We start from the raw sequence: 22,172 nt of genomic DNA, 5'->3' as shown, positions 1-22,172 counted from the left end.
GGAATAGGATAGCAAAACGCCTCTTAAATGTAATCTGGGAACTGGGACGGTATAGAACTCGAAAATATCCAACATCCCAAATGTTTAGGAATAACTCTGGATAGGTCCTTTACATACCGAGTTCATTGTGAAAAGCTAAAGAAAAAAATATCGTCACGAAACGGATTGTTACGAAAATTAATAGGAAGCTACTGGGGAGCCCAGCCACATACATTAAGAACTACTGCAATGGCTTTATGCCTATCAACAGTCAAATACTACGCATCACCAGTATGGGGGAGATCTGTCCACTCAAAACAAATTTATGTCACACTAAATGAAACGTGTCGACTGGTGACAGATTGTCTAAGAAATTCTTAAGTTGAAGAAATATATGTACTTGCTGGAATTGCACCACCGGCAATCAGGAGGGCAGTACAAGCAGATTGGGAGAGAACTAAGATGACGAAAGATGACAGACATCCAATGCATGGAATTAAAGCAAATAATTTCCGGCTAAAATCGAGAAACAGTTTCCTAAAAAAGACGAAATTCTTAACAACAACTAAGGAACAGGAAAGAGTTATACAATGGACAAACCAAATTAGAGACAAAAGATGGGTCCACAACGAAGCGTTACCATCAGGGAATCAATTAAAATGGCCCATTTGGAGAACTTTAAACCGAATGAGAACAGGAGTTGGACGCACTAAGGATAACATGAAGAAATGGGGACAACTTGAAGGAATATCTACAACTTGTGAATGTGGGATGGAACAGTCAATGAAATATATTCTGCAATGCCCAATTTGTCCTTATTCATGCACACAAGATGATGTCAAGAATGCAAACAACAACACCAAAGACGTAGCTAGTTTTTGGGCTGAAACCATTTGAACCAGAATACGACAATCATTTACCATTTATGTGACTTTGAATTATTTTAATCTGTTTGTTTATTTATTTTATATATTTGTTTGTCTTTTATATTTATATTTATGGTTTTACTTTATATGTATACTTTGTTAGTTACTATTTGAAGATTGTACCTACATAATGATGTGCCTGACACAATCGATAGGTATTAAATAATATAATGTTAAAGTTATTTTAGCTCGGCTTCTATTAACCGGGACAAAATTAATGACCAGCCGGGACACCGAGAAATGTTGTTAAAACCGGGACTGTCCCGGTCAAACCGGGATAAATGGCAAACCTACTTATTACTAATTATTATTGTTTTTATATACCGTTTTTACTGCTTTTCGCCCAATTTTTCGGTCTTTCGAGACCTCTTTCCATCGCGTTCTCGACGCTATATTCCAGAGCGGGTCTTTTTCGTCCCGTCCGTACGTCCCCGAATTCCGTTCGCGGCCGTCGCGTCCGGAAAACGCGTACTCTCGGCGCGTTTTCCGGTCGATCGTCGTATCGTCACTACTGTTTTTTTTTTTACGATACGATAAATAATTTATCCGTATCGAATACGCGTCGTTTTGTTTTCGGTGTCTCTACCTTCGGACGCCTTTGCGACCTCATCGGTACTGTCTCGACGGCGTACGAAATACGATTTATTTTATGTGTATAAAAAAAGAAACGCGCGTCGGGTTTAACAGGTTCTTATTTGTATTATACAAAAACATCGCAAAATCGTTGCTCTTCAGTCGTTGTAATGCCTTTAATTGCATACGTTTGGGGCGATATCGTGATATGTGTCTGTGATAATAAACTCGGTACGTCACTAAGACGTATACGATTAAATAATGTAGAGGAATACGTCAGAAACACTCTAAACGACAATAAATATGCGATTTACGGTTTCGTGACACGCGAATCGTAAAAATTGTATCGATTAAACGACGTATAATGTAGTATTCGTCGCATCTCTAAAACGGTTTAAGTGCTCGAGATTCGGTCATTGTTTACAACTCAAGCTGTAGTCGGTAGGTGTTAGGATAGGTACAATTTAATATGGGGCAACAACATCAATCATTAAAACTTAATTTATAAACTGTATGTATTTAATAATAATAATAATAATAAAATAATTATATTATGTACCTATAGATGATGGTATAAATTAAATTAATATTTAAAAAAAACCTATTACGCATGTATATGATGATCACTAAGTAATTGTTTATCCAATACATCCAATACGCCCAATTTTAATATTAAATATTTAAAAAATATATTTTTAAAATTATATTGTATTACTCAGGAACATGCTAAATATTGACATTTTTTTAATAATTCTTTTAATAAAATTCTAATAATTTTTTTAATAAATGGTTGATGTTTTTGTCTATTTATTGCTAAATATTAATTAGTTATTTTTATTACTAATTAATAAATATATTAGTAGTGCCATTTTTAAATGTTACTATTGTTTTAAGTTTGGGGTTAATGGAGGATTTGTTCTTATTTTTGAATACATATTTTTGTCATTAACTATATTTTACATAATTGCAAAACGAAAATATAAAACCTTATTTAAGTTAATATAAGTTAAATATTAAATGTTCAAATACTAGTTCAAAAAAAAAAAATAAAAAAAATAATGTCAAAACATATAATTTTAATTTAAGTTAATATAAGTAAAACTTTAAATGCCTAAACACTCGTGTAAAAAAAAAAAATAATGTAAAAAAGTGGGCAAGTGGGTACTGCTCTGCTGTACATTAGGGGGTGGGGTGAACCTCGGACTAGGGTAGGTTAAATTTGAATGCAATGATAGGTATCATTGTATACGAAAAACGATTCTGAACGGAGATAATTTGTCAGTCTAAGATATATTATATTTAAATATTGTCATACATTCTATTTTGAAACAAATATTTTATTTTTCAATTAGGACGCATTTGCAAAAGTCACGGTTAATCAATTAATTATTAATTTTTATAAATTATACCCTGGATAGCCCGAGAAAAATTCATCAGTGTAGACAGTATAGACAATATAATCACAAGAGAGCTTTATACTTTAGAGAGGAAAAACTGTAAACGAATCATTCAGGGAGAGAAGAGGAAGTATCTCAATGAGATATTAAAAGAAGCGGAGAATAATCACTCACAGGGTAAGGCTAGACATTTTTTCATGACGATAAAACAGTACAAGTCTTTCAACCCAAGCCTGAAAATCATCAGAAATCGTAACAATGATGTAATCATGGAAAGAAAAAGCGGCAAGGTGGAAAGAATATTTTATTGAACTATTAAATGCAGATAGCCTAGACCAGCGGTTCTCAAACTTTTTATTTCGCGTACCACTTAAGTATATTATCAATCAGTCGCGTACCACTGAAGATTAAAAATCCTACCACCATGCGGCCTTCCGCAGTTCCGCGTACCATCATGTAGTCTTTCGTGTACCACAGTTTGAGAACCGCTGGCTTAGACAATACTACGATTAGGGAAACACATTACGGAGCTGAACCAATGATAAATGAATTGACCGAAGAAGAAACATACAAAGCAATAGGTAACCTCAAGAATTGGAAATCGCCAGGATCTGATGGAATACCAGGTGAGCTCATCAAGTACGGTGGAAAAGAAATGCATTATTTCATGTTTAGAATATGTCAGAAGATATGGAAAGACGAACATTTGCCAACAACTTGGAAGTAATCATACTTTTACATAAAAAAGGCGATAAAACAAAGTGCGAAAATTATAGAGGATTATCCCTTCTGAACTCAGCCTATAAGGTATTTGCGAAGATTCTATTAAACAGGCTAACACCTTACGTGGAAGAAAATCTAGGAAGATATCAGTGTGGATTCTGAAAGGGAAGATCAACGATTGAACAGCTGTCAGTTATAGGTCAGCTAATAGAAAAAAAGTACGAGTACCGCCAAAACATCTGGTAACTTTTTGTTGATTTTAAAAAGGCCTACGACAGTGTGCATAGAGAGAGCCTTTATAATATAATGGAAGAGTTCGGAATCCCAAAGAAACTTGTAGTTTTGACAAAAATGTGCATGGAAGACACGCAGTACAGAATAAGAGTCGAACAAACAATGTCTGAAACTTTCGAAGTTGGTACAGGATTAAAACAAGGAGACTCGCTCTCACCTACCTTATTCAATTTAGCCTTGGAGAAAGCTATAAGGGAGATGCAAATGGAAACAACGGTAATAACGATAGGTCAACAGCGCATACAAGTACTTAGCTTTGCTGATGATCTAAATATCTTAGAAAACTCCCTAGTAGATACGGAAAGAGCAGCGCAAGTGCTCGAACGAGCAGCCAGTAAAATAGGTCTAAAAATAAATATGGATAAAACAAAAATAATGGAACTACTAGGTGAGGAGGAGGACAACACTGATACGGGATATCCCTAGGGTTCGAAAAGGTTAGTGAGTTTCGGTACCTAGGTGGAGTATTGAGTAAAAACAATGATTGAGCTAGGGAAATAGGTGTAAGGTTAGTAAAAGCAGAAAGGGCAGCTTTCGCCCTGAATAAGTTCTTAAAGTCAAAAGTATTCTCCAGAAAAACGAAAGCAAGACTGTACACAGCAATAATAAGACCCATACTCACATATGGGTGCGAGGCATGAACTACCACAAGCAATACCGAAAGAAAACTAAGAACTTTTGAGAACAAAATATGGAGGGTAATATGCGGACAAGTGTATGATAATGAAAAAGGAACATGGAGGAAAAAATATAATAAAGAGCTGCAAGAAGAAATGGAAATGACATCAGTAGTAAGCTTTATGAAGGGACAAAGGATTCAATGGCTGGGCCACATGTGGCGGCGTAGCGAAGATGATATAAATAGAGTAATCCTGGAATGGAAGCCTACGGGAAAAAGACCTCGAGGACGACCAAGAAAAAGATGGTTAGACGGAGTGGAAGAGGACCTGCACAGAATGGGAGTCCAAGATTGGAAAGAGTTAGCTCAGGACAGAGACAAATGGAGGGATTTAGTGATGGCGGTGAAAACTCTTAAAGAGTATTAGGGCCGTATAAAGAAGAAGAAGATAAATTATACCTACAAAATGGTTTGCAAATATTCATGGTTTTGACGAATTTTTGTCAATATTTGAACTCCAAATGCTAATAAAAAACAATTGTGCCTATGTATTCTTAAAATTTTTTTATCACTATAAGAATAACTTATGAGGAATTTTTTATTAAATTTTCAAGTATTTTGATTGAGCCAAAAAAATTTTATTGACACTTCAAAAAAAAAATTTCAGAAAAATTGAAAATTTCAGTTGTCTATAAATAGCTCAAAAAAAGTCAAAATATTTTGAAAATTAAATCATTTAAAGAAAATGCCAACCTAAATAACTGGTAAAATTTTCAAGTATCTACGACTTATACTTTTTGAATATTAACAAATATTTAAAATCGTTTGAGGATAAATCGTTATCGTTACGCTTTTCGTAAAAATTTAAAATTCAAACGCACTTAAAATTTTTCCTATAATGATGCTTCGAGTTTTTATTATAGCTACTTGAAGGAAAACTTAGGGAAAACATAGTGTAGTATTTTTAATCCTTAGTTATAAACATAAAAAATTTTATGATTTTTTAACTTCAAAATTACTTACACATTTTCGCGTTTTCGATAAACTTCGTAAATATTTGAACTACAAACGTTTATAAAAAAAAATTGTGACTAACGATTTTTATTTTTTTTAGCTTCAATAAGAACAACTCATAAGGAACCTTGTATTAAATTTTCAAAATTTTTTGGTCATCCAACATTTTTTTATCGACACTTCAAAAAAAAATTCTCATAAAAATCGATAATTTCAGTGGTTTATAAATAACTCAAAAAAGTCAAAAATTTTTGAAAATTAAAATGTATATAGATAACACTAACATAAAAATGTGTAATAACATTGTAATATTTATTTAAAATATGTAAAAATAGAATTTTTACCTATAATACTAAATCTAAACTACAACCATTGATTATAGAATAGACTATTCTATAATCAATGCTACAACTAACGAATCAGAGAATAATACAAAATTTCAAAACATTATACCGCAAAGAAATTATTCGAAAAATTGTTTACAATATTTAAGAACTTTAGATATGATAACGGCGAATCAAACAATATCACCATTCACCACTACAAACTGTTTGGCAATTTGTTGAATCTGTCGCAGGCGTGGACACTTCTATAATTGAAGCAATCGGAAAATTAGAAGATTTTGCCAACAGACAATAAATAATGAAATTGTCTCAGCTATAGTTAAACCAATAATGTTTTTTATTTGGACTCAAGTGTTCAGAAAGTTGTCTTCTCATTTGTATTACCTTACTTTTTCCTAGCAAGTATCACATATTCACTGCTGTCTGCTGCAAATCTGGTAAGGTGCATAAATGCATGATTATATTGTGCTACATATTATTATTGTAGGTGATATATCAAATTTACATAACGGATACTTGATCATATTTTCGAGAACCCTCCGAAGATCAGGAGGAAGTTAATAACTTGAATTTAATATTAGTATCTGGCGAGGTATCTGATGAGTTATTATATTTTCCAGCACTTATAAATGTAGAAATATATAGCCCCAGTTACATTTTTACTTACATTTATCTTTGCTTTATTTCAATTTTTTCTCCTATTTTTCTAGTTATTACATGAACGAATTTGTCAAAAATTTGATTTACTAGAAGATTGTTGTTTTTCCTGAACTTTTTTATTTGTTTTCCTATTCATAAAAATTAGTTCTGGGAATTTTTAAGTTAGACCTCGTAAAAGTATAGATTAGATTCAAATAAATTTATATTATTATCAATGATATTGTATAATGAAATTTGAAATTTAAAATATTATATACATATTAAAATTTAAAATTTAAATGTATAAAAATATTTATGTTTATTATAGATTTTGATAAAATGTATTGAATATGAAATTTGGATGTGTTATTATAATAACCTATCCAACGGTTTTGGTAATACTTCTGTAATCAAAAAAAAATTTTAAAATCTATCTACATAAAATAAAACACCCTAATATACTCTACTCTACCTATAGAAAAATCTAACAAATATGTTTATGAAATCAGTTGAAAAACACCTTGATTCAAAATTGAGTGTTTAAAATATTTCTAACTGAATTGTACTCCACTCAGTAAATATTTTTGTTTACTCATTGATTAATAATAATTAATCATTGTGTTCAACAATAAAATGTGTAATAATAAAAAATTACAATGATATCATATTTTAAATCGAGGTTATATTTTAAGAGTTGTGCTAAACAGGTGAGCAAAACGAAACCAATGGGAGATGGTATTTTGCGCCACGAATAGTAAATTAAATGGAATATGTAATTTGCGCTACACTTTCTATTTCAATTGCAGTTAGAATTTACCAGCAGATAAATTTATTGATATCGCATAGGATATACAATACTACGTAACGACGGGTGTCCAATATAATTTTTATATTGATTTTGATTTTATTTTTGTACATTTTATTACTAAACGAAAATTTACTTATTTAATGTACATGGAGTTTGTTTTACTTACATACATTTATTTATAATTTTAATATTAGTGGCGCTAATTACAATTTTAATAAGATGAAGAATGGCGCAAATTACAATTTTAGTAGGTACTCAATGGTACAGATTACATGTCTTTTTATTTAGTTTTATTTGGCGCAAATTACAAATTTAAAAAGTGGCTCAAATTACCAAAATAAATTTTTAAATGTGGTGCAAATGACTTATATATTTATTTTTTGGGGGGAGGGGTTGTTTTTGGCGCAAATTATTTACGCCTAAACCAATGGCTGTGATACCCAGCACTATGTATGATAATTATAATATGTACCTAAGTATTCAAATATGTCATGAATTTGTATCCATATGGTCATATAGGTATCTGTTTTAATTTTTTCAGTGCTATTTCCAACTTTAGAGTACAGACAGAATGCTCATGGTTGTAGCAATAATATTTTGTATAATATCTATTAAATAAGTAGGTATGTATTTTAAATATTTGTGACATGTAAATATAATGTACCCGATCAACATTCAATTTAAATATTACCTGAATATAAATATAAATTAGCCGAAATAAAGTGCAATTGTTAAGACATAAAATTCTTAATATCTATCTAAAATAGGCTGTAATTAAACAAACAATACGTAACTATAATATATAGGACATAGGTATACGATTTAATATGTTAATTCGTTTACTTTAATCGTGTAATATTTATTTTCATTTGAACAAATGCATTCCGTTATTCCAACAAACCTGCAACATCCTATAATCTGTATCTATTAGATTATCGCCATGAAAATAAAAACAACAATGATCCTGAGAAACATGCCCTTTCTTCAACCCGAGCCAATCTGCTAAGCACGTGCATAATATACACTTATTTCATATTTGATACTACTTAACTATTATAAAAATTAATAAATTAAAGCCGGTATGAACTAATGTCGAATACTTACCACTTACCAGTTGATTGATTTTCGTATAATTTCGTTTTTAAACTTTCCGTAATGACAAAATTAATAGATTTTCGTTTACCTGATTATAATTCTGTAAAATTTCTAACACTTTAACACCTCCTCTAGAGAACGGTCGGAGCACTTTTTTAATTTTACCTTTTGATACTTTTATTTTTTCGGATAAATTTCCCTAATTTTTTTTTTTTTTATCAATAATCAATGAAAAAAGATGATTTATTTTGGTTTTAAGAATTTTATTGTACTATCGTTTTTAAGTTATGTTCATTCTTTTTGTGAAGCTATGAACGTACGACGTCCCGTAAACACAACATATAGTGTATACTTATTTGATATTACATACCTATTGTAAATTTATTGAATTAATGTCGAGTACCTAGTTTTGACAGCCTGACTCTCCTAAAATCCCTTTTGGTGGTGGTTCCATTAGGTAGCGGTTTCTTTAGGTACATGTTATTCTTATATTTTCGTAAAAATACAAGTAATAATCAAGACAGAAATAACGAAATAGTGTTATTACTTATTTATTTTACAATGAAAATAGTTATATACATATAGTTTTTGTTTTTATATTTTTATAGTATGATTGATGTAGTTTTTTTTATTAATTTTTGATGTTACGTAACCATTCATAAGTTGATATACCTGCTATGGTCTTTACGTGGTATAATCACTGATAAAGTTAATTTAGTAATATATTTAATTATTTATTGATATACAGTAATACATTAGATAAGTAGGTATATAATATGTTTCAGATACGGTCTGCTGATGTTTGGTACTATTTTTTTCTGCTGCGTGTCTATTTTTTTTAGTTTGATCTATTTATAATGTCTAACATATTATTCACAATGTCATAATAATTTATTATATATTTATACAATTTTTTTGTAGCTGTCATTATGTTACGCTCTTTAGAGCTAATGTAGCTTTCATTTAAATTGTTTATTTAAAAAATAAACATTTAATATTTGTTAATGTTAATTTATAATACGTAAAAAATTTTCAATTAATATAAACTATTAACAGGAGCGAGCAGATCTAGTAATGCGAAAAAAATGATGTACTATAATAACTAACTTTGTACTTTTATAAATTATAATAATTAATATTATTAATAAAGTACGTTTCCTTTTAGCGTCTGAACGTGGCTCTATTGTCAATTACTGGACCGGACATAGTCGGCGGCACGATTCTGTACTGTTATATTGTTCGAAATTACAGGGAAATTTACTTTTAAGGCTTTAGATTTAATTAAGTCCGCGTATATTTTCTTTCGATATAAACAAATTTATGAAAAATTAAAAAAGTGGGAAAGTATTTAACCAGTTGGTACCTTTCTCATAATTTATTTATTGACTAATTCAATGAAATATAAATGTTGAATATTTGAATTCAATGATAATCAATTTCAAACGAATAAGGATTCTTAGCAAAGATTAGGTTAGGTTAAATCAAAATATAGGTCAATATATGTTGCCAAGTATATTTTATATTGCTTAAAGTTTCAAGTCTCCAGGAATAATATTTTTTAATTACTACGACAAAATAAATTAAAATCGTAATTGTTTGCTTAAATATTTTATTTTTTTCAAATTTAAACTTCAAATGTCTTTAAAATAAAGTTTAAGGTTATTATACTTATAACAGTATTATTACACAGCATTATTTTAATACTGCCCATGGACATGTTTTAATTTAATTACTTTAGATATTTATGTATTTATATTATTTATTTTTTTGGGGGGTTATGAAATAAAATTAATTAATAGATGCCAAACGCGTGTGTGAACGAAATACAAATGATCAAATAACTCTCTACTTTTAATTATTAAAGCATTAATCTTTAAGTATTTTAATGTTTTATCAAAACTAAATAAACTTTTTATAGTTATAACTAGGGTTCAGAAGTTGTAGGAGCTAAAAAAGGCAAAATGTGCAAGAAAAAAATTATAAAATATGAATTTCAAATGATTTTAAATATGCGAAAAAAATTATCTTGAATTACAAAAAAATACATCAGATGTTGTTAAAATAATATACATAAAAACTGTAATATAACTGGAAAAAAGTTATAACTGGTTTTTAATATAATTAAAAATATTTTTCCAGTATTTTTGAAATTACGATAAATCTTTTGTTGAAAAATTTGAGTTTTATATTCAGTATTAATTGAAATATACTGCAGGTGCAAGTTAGAGAAAAAAATCAATATTTTTAGAAAAATATGTAATATACATAAAATGCGTATAAAATCAATGAAATATGCACTTTTTTTAGCTAAAATTGACAAAATACACAAAATATGCATTTTCAATTTTCAATTTTTTATCTCTCTATTGTACAGTTCAGATTTTTAGCTTAGTATGCTATAAATTAAGAGCATACAGAACAATATGCGATTTCTACAACTTCCGAGCCCTAGTTATAATAAATATTAAAAATAAGTTAAAAAACCCCTTCTAATGAAAGATAGGAATAGTCACACTGTAATATTTATATTTGTGCTTATGGATTAGTTTCATGTAATGCTTATATTTACCACTTATCTGAGAGATATATACTAATAAATCATTAAACTATGTAACTATTATGTATATACCTATAACTATTATGAACATTACTTATTTCAGAATTTTTTTAAAAATTGTCGAAAAATATTTTTTTGATTGAATTTTTTGAAATTAAGACTAAAAAGCATTTATATTGTTCATAGCTGAAAGTAGGTCATTATGTCTTTACTTTGTAAAATTTTATTTACTCTATTGATTAACTGTATTTTTGAGTCCATCATTTTTAAACCTTATATAAAATTAAAGCGCTGAGTTTGGTATAATAATCCACAGTCTTTAGCACATACATTTGGTAATTTTGATAAATTCATAATTTGTTTTAGTGTAGGAATTAATGCTAAGTAGTTATGCTGATTGCTATAACTGCATATGCTCTTTAGTCTTCATGCCCATCTAATATCAGTGTATTATATATGGATTTAAAAATTTTAAATTAATTTTAGTCTCAAAAAATATGCTTTCCAATACCGTATGCCACACTACACTTCCTTTAATAAAAAAAACATGTTAACTGAATAATTCCTAAAAAATCAAAAAGAATTTTTATCTTTACTAAAAGTTCATATGTATCTACTAGCAATAAATTAAAACAATGAGCATAAAAATAAACATTCACAATTTTGGAATTTTTCTGTTTAAATTGCTAGTACACTTGATAAATATCTAAACATTATAAAAGCAAAAATATCATCTCATTAAATAGCCAAGTTACTAAGAATGTTATATTCAATTATCCAGTTTTTAAGTAAGCAAAATACAATTTTTTTATTAATATTATAATAAAAATCAAAAATGTCAAAAATAGTAGTCAGAATATTTTAAAAATTATATTATGTAGAAAATGCTAATAAAAATATTTTGCAAACATTTCAATTATCTATAAAAAAAAAAAAAAAATACAATTGATTATTTTAAAGTAACATCTAAAAAACAAAATTGTCTTTAATGAATACCGGTTTTATGTAAAAGTTTACGTTTTCCTGATTATTTAAAATTAATTGGAACTTTTTTTAATTTTCATCCCTTAAAATAATATTAGATCCAATTTACTGCCAGCAACTACCTTTTAAAGCAATTTTGCTGCTTTAAAAAAGGTGGTGACTGCAGAGAAAATATTTAATCTAAAAATACCTAAAATATAATTTGTTTGAATTTAGTTTTTAAAGTTGAATATATAATTTTTTCTTTAATAACGTGGTTCTGCTTTTCTTCCTAATATTTTGATATGAAAATAAAATAAAAACGGTTTATTAGGAGAAAAAAATGGTTTTATTTTATAATAAATTAGTAGTGCATTAACACCAGACAACAATCCAGTTTTTACGATTACTACTTTGCACACTATATAATTATGCTACAATTAACATTAATAGGTATAATGTACCAATTTTACCATAATATTAAAAAAAAAATAACTTTATTCTAAATTAACAAAGATTCATTTTATTTAACTTAATATATCATATAGATTAACACATAACTTTCACCTTTAAATGAACTTAACACCCCCTATAATCTTAATATAAATTATAAGTTAAACTCGTTTATATTTTACAATAAACTATTCTTCTGTAAATATTTTGTTAATTATAGACTAAATTTTAGGTTTTGAGGAAGGTATACAATATTTTATATTAATTATAAAATAATAATATAATTTAGGATAGATTTTTAATTTTAACGTGTACTTTGAATACAATTATAAACATACGACAAATTATAAGTTATTACAGCACTCAAAATTGTAATTAACTTTTAATAATTTTATATATATATAACAAACATTATTTTTATGGTCTAAAACTTTTTTTATTTGTGATTTAAAATTGAAAATTGGATTTGAATTATTAAAAATGAGTTTTTTTGTCTACCTAATTCAATTTAATTTCATTGAGAAGTCTTATATTAATAAATATAATCCAGCTATTATCGTTATAAACTTATTAAGTTATTTATAAGTATATTGTTATAACAATTTATTATAAGCATCTACTCAATTGTTTTATATTTAACGTCATCAATAATTACATTTAGTACTTAAGTGTTTTTTTATTGTATGATACAATGAAATGTATAGAATATTTATATCTGGTTTATGGTCCTATTATTACATTTTGATTTGAAAAATTATTATTTATTATACATATTATAGAGTTAATATGTAAATATTTCAAAAGTCTAATGACATTTATATTAAAATAATTGAGTAAGTTTTAAAGTTTTAGCAGAGTAAAATATATATTTATACGCATAGTTGATGAATGACGAGTGACAACTCAAGTATCTACGTGACTATGAATAAAATTGTTTTTATTATTATACTCGTATTATGAATGTATGAGGACCAACATGGTGTCGGCGTGATATAACTTATAAGGATATAATATATTGTATATATATAATATTATCATTTACGTTCTCGTAACACTAACATATGATCAAATTTCGTTTTTCCAAATAAACAAAAGTAAAAATTGCATTTACTCAGCAATCTGGTTGCCTTCATACTTCGTCCAGTCGACTCGTCTACTTCATTATTTGTAGGTTTAACCTGAAAAATTATACATTTTCTTATTATGTACATTGTGTTCTCCTTACATTTAAATATATGTATGTGTAAGTAATATACAATATTAATGCAATAATACAATATTGTATACAATGTACATAGTGCATTCAATTAAGTTTGTTTACAAAGATAATATTATATTCAGCAAGTGTGAGGATGTTGAAAATAACGGTAGTTGTATAAACATTCATATTCACATGGCTATAATATGCGATATGCCTAAATATGTTATTGTTTACGGAAGCAGAAATTTGCTTAGTAATATTTAGACTATGTGGGGGGGGGGGGGGAATAATAATAATGACATATCTGTATTCATCCGGTGTAAGTTCGCGTACTTGGTTCCTATAAGATATAAGTTCAATTATACATTTTTTTTTTAAATTTAACTCACTTGCGTTTCATCTTCAGACATCCACGTTTTGTTTTTCTTGTCGACTGTTCTACTTCTACTCGCACCTCGAGTAACCAGCGGTGTTGACGCCGCAGCCGCTGGCGCAGCGGCCCCTAAGCCTGCAACTCCAGGACCAAATAGTCCAGACAGCCCCGTGCCCAATAACCCTGTCGTGCCCAATAACCCTGTACCCAATATGCTGTTGACACCACCCAATATGGACGGAACGGCCCCGTAACCGAAACCACTGACGGTCCCGTAGCCTCCGTTTTGCAGACCTCCATAACTTCCACCACCAAATCCAGGCCCTCCTCCGAATCCTCCACCACCGAATCCATTACTATAACCAATCCCATGGCCAAAAAAAGGTCCGGTAAAAAACGACTTTAGAGTTGGTATAAGTAGTATTAATAGCGCATGTAGAAGGAACGCTAGGAATGCCAGTACCGAAATAAATGTTGACGGTTCTAGGCCAAAACCTAAACTGTAAAAAATATATACATTACTATTATATATAACATTATGTTTCATTTAAAAATAAAATATGACCAAAAAATAATGTTTTATTATACCAATATTTTAAAACATTTATTTGACATGTCATACGTACAATCGATCAAACCAAGTATGACGGTTATATTTTTTTTTTACAAAAATATAATAAGAAAAGGTAGGCAAATGGTTATCGATCTTCTGTAAATTAGGTATCGGTGGGACTAAAAAGGGTACGTTAAAATTTAAATTCAATGATATATCGATTCTTAATGAATTCTTAATGGTTTATCAGTCTAAATCAAAAACTATATTTCATGTTTTTTTACTTTTAATTACAGTAAATTGATAGAATTCTTTGCGGAAATATTATATTTATTATTTTATTAGTATTTGATTATTAATATTTATATATTTTTACCATATTATATTAATTTATTATACAGCTAACTTAAAATTAAAAATGTAATAAAATCTTTCTGTAAATGCCGTAAAAAAATAATATCTTAAAATAAATTTAAAATGTCATTGCGTATAGTAAAAATCATAATGTTTTAATAATATACGTAAACATTTTTAAATTAAATCAAAATAATTAATTTTGTCCAAATTTGAAATTAAAACGTTTATAAAAAATAATTGTTTATAAAAAAAGTTTTAAATTTTATAGTTTCGGCATGAAATTCTATACTCAATTTTCAAGAATTATGGAATAATTAAAGAAAAAAAAATTAAAAATTTGTCAAGCTATAAATAACTTAAAAAAGTTAAAAACTTTGAACATATATTATCGTATAATTAAAATTATATCATAAACATTTGGTGAAAATATCAAGTATTTATTGTTATTATTTTTTAAATACAACAAGATATCAAAACATTTTTTAAGAAGAAATAATTATTTTAAGAGTGAATATTCAATAATGTAAAATTTAAAATTAAATGCTCCTAATAAATTAATTTGGCTTTACGGTAGAATTTGTATATATAAGTTGTAAAACTTATAAAGGACTTTTTATTAAATTTTCGAATCTTAGGCACAAAATTAAAAAAAATTTTTTATTTCTAACCATAAAATAATTTATATGAATTTTGCTTCTAAGAATGCTTGCTAAACAGTAAAAAATCATTGCCTTAATTTTAACCAATCGATGGTTTGAAATATTTGGATTGTTGAATAAATAATATTATTTCCTTTAGTACTTTATATATAGATATTTATATTATATTTTAGTTTGTTAAATACTGTTTATTTTAAACATAATAAATAATGAAAGTTAATAATGACAAAATAATACGAGTATAAGTGCTGTATTTTTTTAGTGATTTATTAATATTTTTGTAATTTATTTTAAATGTAGTCAATACTTTATTTATCTATAAAAATTATTTCTAGCAGCAAATAAATTAAAACTATATATTATTTAGATTTTTTATAAAATTTATTATTATTGTTGCTTACCCATTGCCTCTGGATGGTTGATAATCGTCAATACCATAAGATCTATCCACGTTCATAGCTGTAATCGTGACTAGTGTAGTAGTATATAATGTTTACTTTTGAATGTTTCCGATTATTTATAATAAATTTTAAAATTATCCTACTTCCAAGAACTTCTGACCAGTAGTCGTATTTCCGTTACTTTTAGCTGTAGAACCGTATCGGAGTAGAATGTCAAAAACAAGAAACGTCAAGTTATACTCATTTTGACATTACACAGTCAAAACTGTCACAATTATTAGAACATACAAATTCAAATAATTACACTTTATAAAATCGCAACGGTCCAGATAATTCAATTACAATGTTATATTATTTCTGCAAAAATTATAAAAACATAGAAAAAAAAATACAAATATTAAGTATAGTATAAAGACTTTAAAATAAAGATTAATTGGTTAACGGGTAACGATATATAATACTTTTATTGTATTATTTTGTGTATATATATAAATCATACATTTAAAAAAACAATGATATATAGCCATATAGGTATATAACTATTTTAACTATCTATTGTCGATGTATATATTAATATGAGTTATTAGATTTAAGGATAGATACCTAAAGCTCTAATTATTTAGGTACCTATATTGTAATCCCAAACCGAAAAATGTTGAGTTTATTTTTAAAACTATATGACATAATTGTATAATATTTTTATTCTAAAATTATTCCAACCAAATTATAATATAATTTAATAATATATGATTATTTATGTATTATATTGTACAATTCAGTTTTTCACAGGCATATTCGCTCTATCACTTATATAGTATACTTGTAGATACTTATATGTTTTTATTATGTAATATTATTATAATTTGCAAATTTGATTTAGTTGATAGAAAATCGAGATGAATAGGTACTATAGATCATATGCATACTGTTTCTTGAGTAAAGATTTTGATAATTTTTAACAACATATAGGTATGTATAAATATGTCTGAAATTAAATCGACATGGTGTTTTATAAATGTTTTAGAGTATTACATTCTTATAATATTTATATATTTATAAAATTACCTATACGCTATATATTATTTATGTTATAATTCTCAGGTATAAAATCCTGATTTTTCTCTATTCTGTAGAGTTAAGTTTTTGTTAAACAAAAATTTTTTCATAGTGTAATATATTTAAGGAGTAAAAAAGTTATCCAATTATACACAATTATGTACTACAGTATGTTCACATGTATTTTTGCAATATCATTTAAGATTTAATACTTTTTACTTGAAAACCGCAGAAATATTCATGAGGATCAGATGTCAGTGAAACATAATTGAGTATTGATTAATTATTATAATATTTTATATCATAACTGTGCATAATATTATACAATTATAATAATTATATACATATTTATCATTTATATAATTATTTTTTAATAGAATGTTATATTTGATTAAATCTTACGTACCAAAGAAAAAAATTGGTAGATGAGAATTGAGAATAGGTTTGAAGTCATCCATTAATTTATAATTAATATGCACAGCTAAATGTCAGTGGTGTATTTGGAAATTTAATACAAAATAATATGATTAGCTATTTTACATAGTTACTTTTATTGGCTATTGTACTTAAAAGTAGAGAAAAAAATATCACTTTAACATTTCATCTCTATGTATGAAATTCTAATATTCAGTGTAATATTTTAATGAATGTAATTGTTATATTATGCTCATGTAAACAAATATTATTTCTTTTTAAATTATGCAGATCGCGACCGTAGGAAATTAAGTCTTTATTATGCATTCCACCTGGATAATATCAATATACAATATATCTATACATATCATATAGATATAAGTATCGATTGTCAATAATTTTAACGATGAAACTAACGGATATTGTTATATCCGTTATCAAATATTTATCAACAGAATATATTACCTATACCTATTTACAGTCTACCCGTTTATTAAAATATACTGTATATATTATATATAACTAAATGAGTTATTTTTTACGTTTATTTATGTAAAATACATGCTTTGATAATAATAATATATTATACATTTTGATTCAAATTTATCAGCTTTGAGTTTAAAAGTTAATATTTCAGTAAGAATGTTACATTCACAAGTAGGTTTTTATGAAAAACTATTTTCAAAATACAAGTTAAAGGAAAGCTGTACGGTTTGACAGAGGCTCGAATTATGATTTTAAAGGTCAAACCAATCTTATAATTGATTTAGTACATTTTTAAATCGGGCTTTGCTAAATAAATATTAATTTAGATTCCAATTTGTTCTTGTTTATTAAAAATATATATATCTATTTAAACTACATTTTTAACGTATTGTTATTCAGTTTTATGTATTAAAATATTTGTAAATATTACATTTATTATTTCATGTCATATTAATAATAATTATAAAAAATTATTTTACTTTTTTTCTTATGTGTTTAGTTTAAGTTTAAAATAATATTTATAATTGTAGAAAACTATAAATTGTAGTTTTTAAAAATCGAACTATCCCTTTCAGCACAAGCATCATGCTTTTGAAAAGGGAGTGGGTATCTAAACTATACGATCAATATTTTTTGTAGGTATTATAATTTTTCTTACAATAGAATATAATAATATAATATTTTAATATTCTTACTTTTAAATTTTATTACAAGTCAAATAAAATTAGGTAGGTACTCCAATATTAAAAACAACATAGTAAAACGGATTATTCTGAACGTAAGATTTGTTGTGGTTTTAGACTTTAGTAGAGACATGTAAAATAAATAGTCACTAAATAACCAACTACACGATATTAATTTAAAGTCGGTAAACATATGCCAACAGAACAATGTTTACAGTTGTGTTATATATTTTTAATTTGTATTATTATCACTTTATCAATATAGGTATTTTTTAAATATTGCCCTGTTGACATATGCTGCAGGCTGTATCGATTTCAACGTATTTTTATGGGAATGTAATAGCGACTGAGTTATCTAGTTGTTATTATACCTCAATGGGTTTTAGTTAGCTAGGAGGAAATAATATACTTGTGAATACAACATTCTCAAGGTTATGAGTTGAACATTTTAATCATATATTAAGACAATAACATTTAATACATATTCATTGAGATGTAACAGTTTAGCTTATTATTAGTATTTACTATTTAGTAGAATTTGGAGTTTAATGCATTTGAAAAGTACTAAATATGTATGCACTTATGAGCTTATGCGCTTATGATAGTACAAATATTCATATATAAATACAAACCTTCAAGTACAAATATGCTGTAAAAATATTTACTTATTTTTTTCTATTCACAATTTTTATAATTTTTACAATTCGTATTAAATATTTATTAACAAAAACAGAAAATTGTATGTCAATTAGGGATTTGAAAAACACAATACCTAATGAGAATCATCAAAATAAATATGCATTATAAAGTTTAATTTTTTTTTTCTATCAATTTTTCAAATTGTTTTATAAATATACTCGTATGTATCATTAATTATTAAATATGCTCTAAAAATGGTAAAATTTTTCCTATTTTTTCTTACCACTGTATATTACACAAACAATTTAGTCCAAAGTTATATTATTTTTATTTCTTTACTTTTAACTATTATCATACTGTTTTTCATCATTACTCGTTATTACGTTATTACAGCCTGCAGCCAACGTAGCATTGGCTACTGCCCCAGAGTGTATCGATTATTCGAATGTAATTGTTAGGCTGTCACTAGCTCAAAAGGTTACAACTATTTTATTATGTGCAATACAAACATAGATTTTCTCATTGTAGTAGAAAGTCTATTGCTTATAAGCAATATTACTTCAAAATCTAGCTATGTGTTTAATAAATTTTCGAAAAAATTAAATTTAAATTTAAAATTTTTATTAAATTTTAATAAAACTCGAAACCAAGGGTTTTTTCAATTATTTATGCATTTTTATCAAATAAAAAACAGCATGCAGGACCATTACGTTTTTATGATAGCTCTTAAGACTTGAATTTTTTCTATCACTTCATTAAAACTGACTATTTTTCAGCTAGTGTTATTCTAAAATGCACAAGCATCATTGGAATTATTATCTTAGATAATAATGTTTTACGATTTACTTTTTTTTTTTTTTACTTTTAAGAACAATTCCGTTTTATTACAATAGTACAATACTATTCAAATAATTATTGTATTGAAAGTTGAAAAAAAGTTACACTATTTTGAGTCGTCAAGGAGATGCCTTGTATTGTCCGGATTACGATAAAAAATCAATCAACTTATTCAGTGTGTTGTGTGTTAGTATATATGAAAATAAAATATAAAATATTAAGATGTATTGTTTAACTGCGACTAATAAAAATTTATTTACACAAATTTAACTTGTAACAAAGCGTAAATATAAGGTATACGTATAAGTTACGAGGCATTGCTATTATAAACAAGGTAATTCTTTGCACAAATGTATTTCAGTTTTTAGAACAGATTGAAAAGATTATTTTACACATGCTGCATTTTATATGGAGTCAATGTGTAATGTTACAAATAAATATTATTGGTACCTAGTACCTACCTATACTCTTACAGTAATAAGTAGATACTTATTAGTTATTACATATACTTTAATTCTGTATAATTTCTAGTTAAGTTGAACAATTGTCAATATGTATGAATTATTGTCATGGGCGCCCATTGATTCAATTTTAGTGAAGAAGGGGGGGGGGGCAAAATATGTCAATAATTTTTTTAAATATAAACTAAAAACATTTAATTTGTAATTAGTCTTACGTATACCAACCAAGTTATCAATACGACTATGTATATAAATATATTATTTCAAATTCCTATAGTGATATAAAAAAAAAAATTGTATGCTCTCTAGATAATTGAATAATATCTATAATGGTAATATTTATTACAGGATCATATTATTTTTTAAGGGGAGGGCAAGTGCCCCGTCTTCCCTCCCCAATGGGTGCCCATAATTATTGTAATTTTATTAATTCTAACATTGAATATTATAATATGTCAATAATAACCGTAATAAATTTAAGGCTCAAATGTTTATGAAATTCTATATTTTTTTCTATTTACCCAATTTAATGTTAACCTAGATACAAATCTTTTTTAAAAATTATTTAAATACAAGTCAACATAACTAAATTAGAACTATCTGAACTAGCTTCATTTAAATCAAACAAATAGTTATATAGTAGTCAATAATCTTAGATAAATTCTAAAAATGGCCAATGGAAAAGTAGGACAAAGTATTTACGAAAAACTTCAGAATTTAATTGAAAATAATGGTGGATTTAAAACTTTGAGGCAGATTTCTAAAAACATTCCGGTAAAATGGATTCTATGGTCTATGGACGAAATAGAAGAAGATTTGAAGGTTGAGGATCTTGCATTTTTTAAATATATTCCAATAATAACATCAGTAGATATAAAACAAATTTTTTCATGCTGCAAAAATTTACATTCGAATAACGGATGCAACAGTAAATTTGATAAAATTTAAAAAATTATTATATCACAGTGTAACGCTTTTATTGTAAATTAAATGTAAAATTAAAATTAAATTTTTATGCATATTTCAGTTTTTTTTTATCTAAAGATATTTAATGATTTTTAAGGCATATTTTGATTACATATTTGGTGATTTTATAATGCAAAAATGCATACATATTACGATAATTTTAAGTTATAAACATCCAAACTCTAGTTGTAAATTATATTATTTGTTTTATGAGAACATGAAGTGCGAATATATTATGTTTAAATTAAATAGGTAAAATATAGTATTTATTTATATTATACATAGTATTGTTTGATAATTTTACCAATAATGTAATATCATTATAAAGCATATAATATTATTACCCATATATTACATTTACATAGCTGACAGTGCATTCGATTTATGATTTTTAAGTGTGAAATGCACACCAAATTTAGGTACATTAAATGTATTGTCTAATTACAAATAAATATTTTTGTATGATATATTTAATAATAATTTTAAAATGAAAATAAGTTTAATAGCCAATATTATAATACTATATGATATTTATAATAAAGGTAAAATTATGTAATATGTTTGTTATATCTCCTAAAAAAAAATCAATAAAGTTCACAAATATGCCAAAACATGTTTACATGGACACGCAGTTAAGCAACTTAATCGTAAACTTCCACATTATATTTCAAAGACGTGAGATACAAATATTTTCATATTTAA

At 26.5% G+C, this 22,172-nt stretch overlaps 1 protein-coding gene across 1 annotated transcript; it reads right to left on the bottom strand.

Annotated features, from left to right (window-relative positions):
- Positions 1–13,227: 13,227 nt before the first annotated feature.
- Positions 13,228–16,266, bottom strand: LOC112598524 (keratin, type II cytoskeletal 2 epidermal-like). The gene is made up of 4 exons (XM_025345025.1): positions 16,072–16,266; positions 15,929–15,986; positions 13,975–14,458; positions 13,228–13,562 (listed from the first exon to the last, which is right to left on the bottom strand). Exons 2-4 carry the CDS (start codon positions 15,982–15,984, stop codon positions 13,419–13,421), a joined length of 684 nt encoding a protein of 227 aa, XP_025200810.1. The 5' UTR covers positions 15,985–15,986; positions 16,072–16,266; the 3' UTR covers positions 13,228–13,418.
- Positions 16,267–22,172: the final 5,906 nt, after the last annotated feature.

The sequence above is a fragment of the Melanaphis sacchari genome, unplaced genomic scaffold (genome assembly GCF_002803265.2).
Source record: "Melanaphis sacchari strain LSU unplaced genomic scaffold, SCAv2.0 Contig48_pilon_pilon, whole genome shotgun sequence".
In the NCBI taxonomy this organism is placed as follows: Eukaryota; Metazoa; Arthropoda; class Insecta; order Hemiptera; family Aphididae; genus Melanaphis; species Melanaphis sacchari.
This window is presented reverse-complemented; position numbering and strand designations above follow the sequence as displayed.

Coding starts and splice junctions, on each gene's coding strand:
- LOC112598524 (XM_025345025.1), bottom strand. CDS start 15,984: ATGAACGTGGATAGATCTTATGGTATTGACGATTATCAACCATCCAGA. Junction 14,459..15,928: donor CAACCATCCAGAGGCAATGG/GTAAGCAACAAT, acceptor TATTTTTTACAG/TTTAGGTTTTGGCCTAGAAC. Junction 13,563..13,974: donor TGTCTGAAGATGAAACGCAA/GTGAGTTAAATT, acceptor ATAATTTTTCAG/GTTAAACCTACAAATAATGA.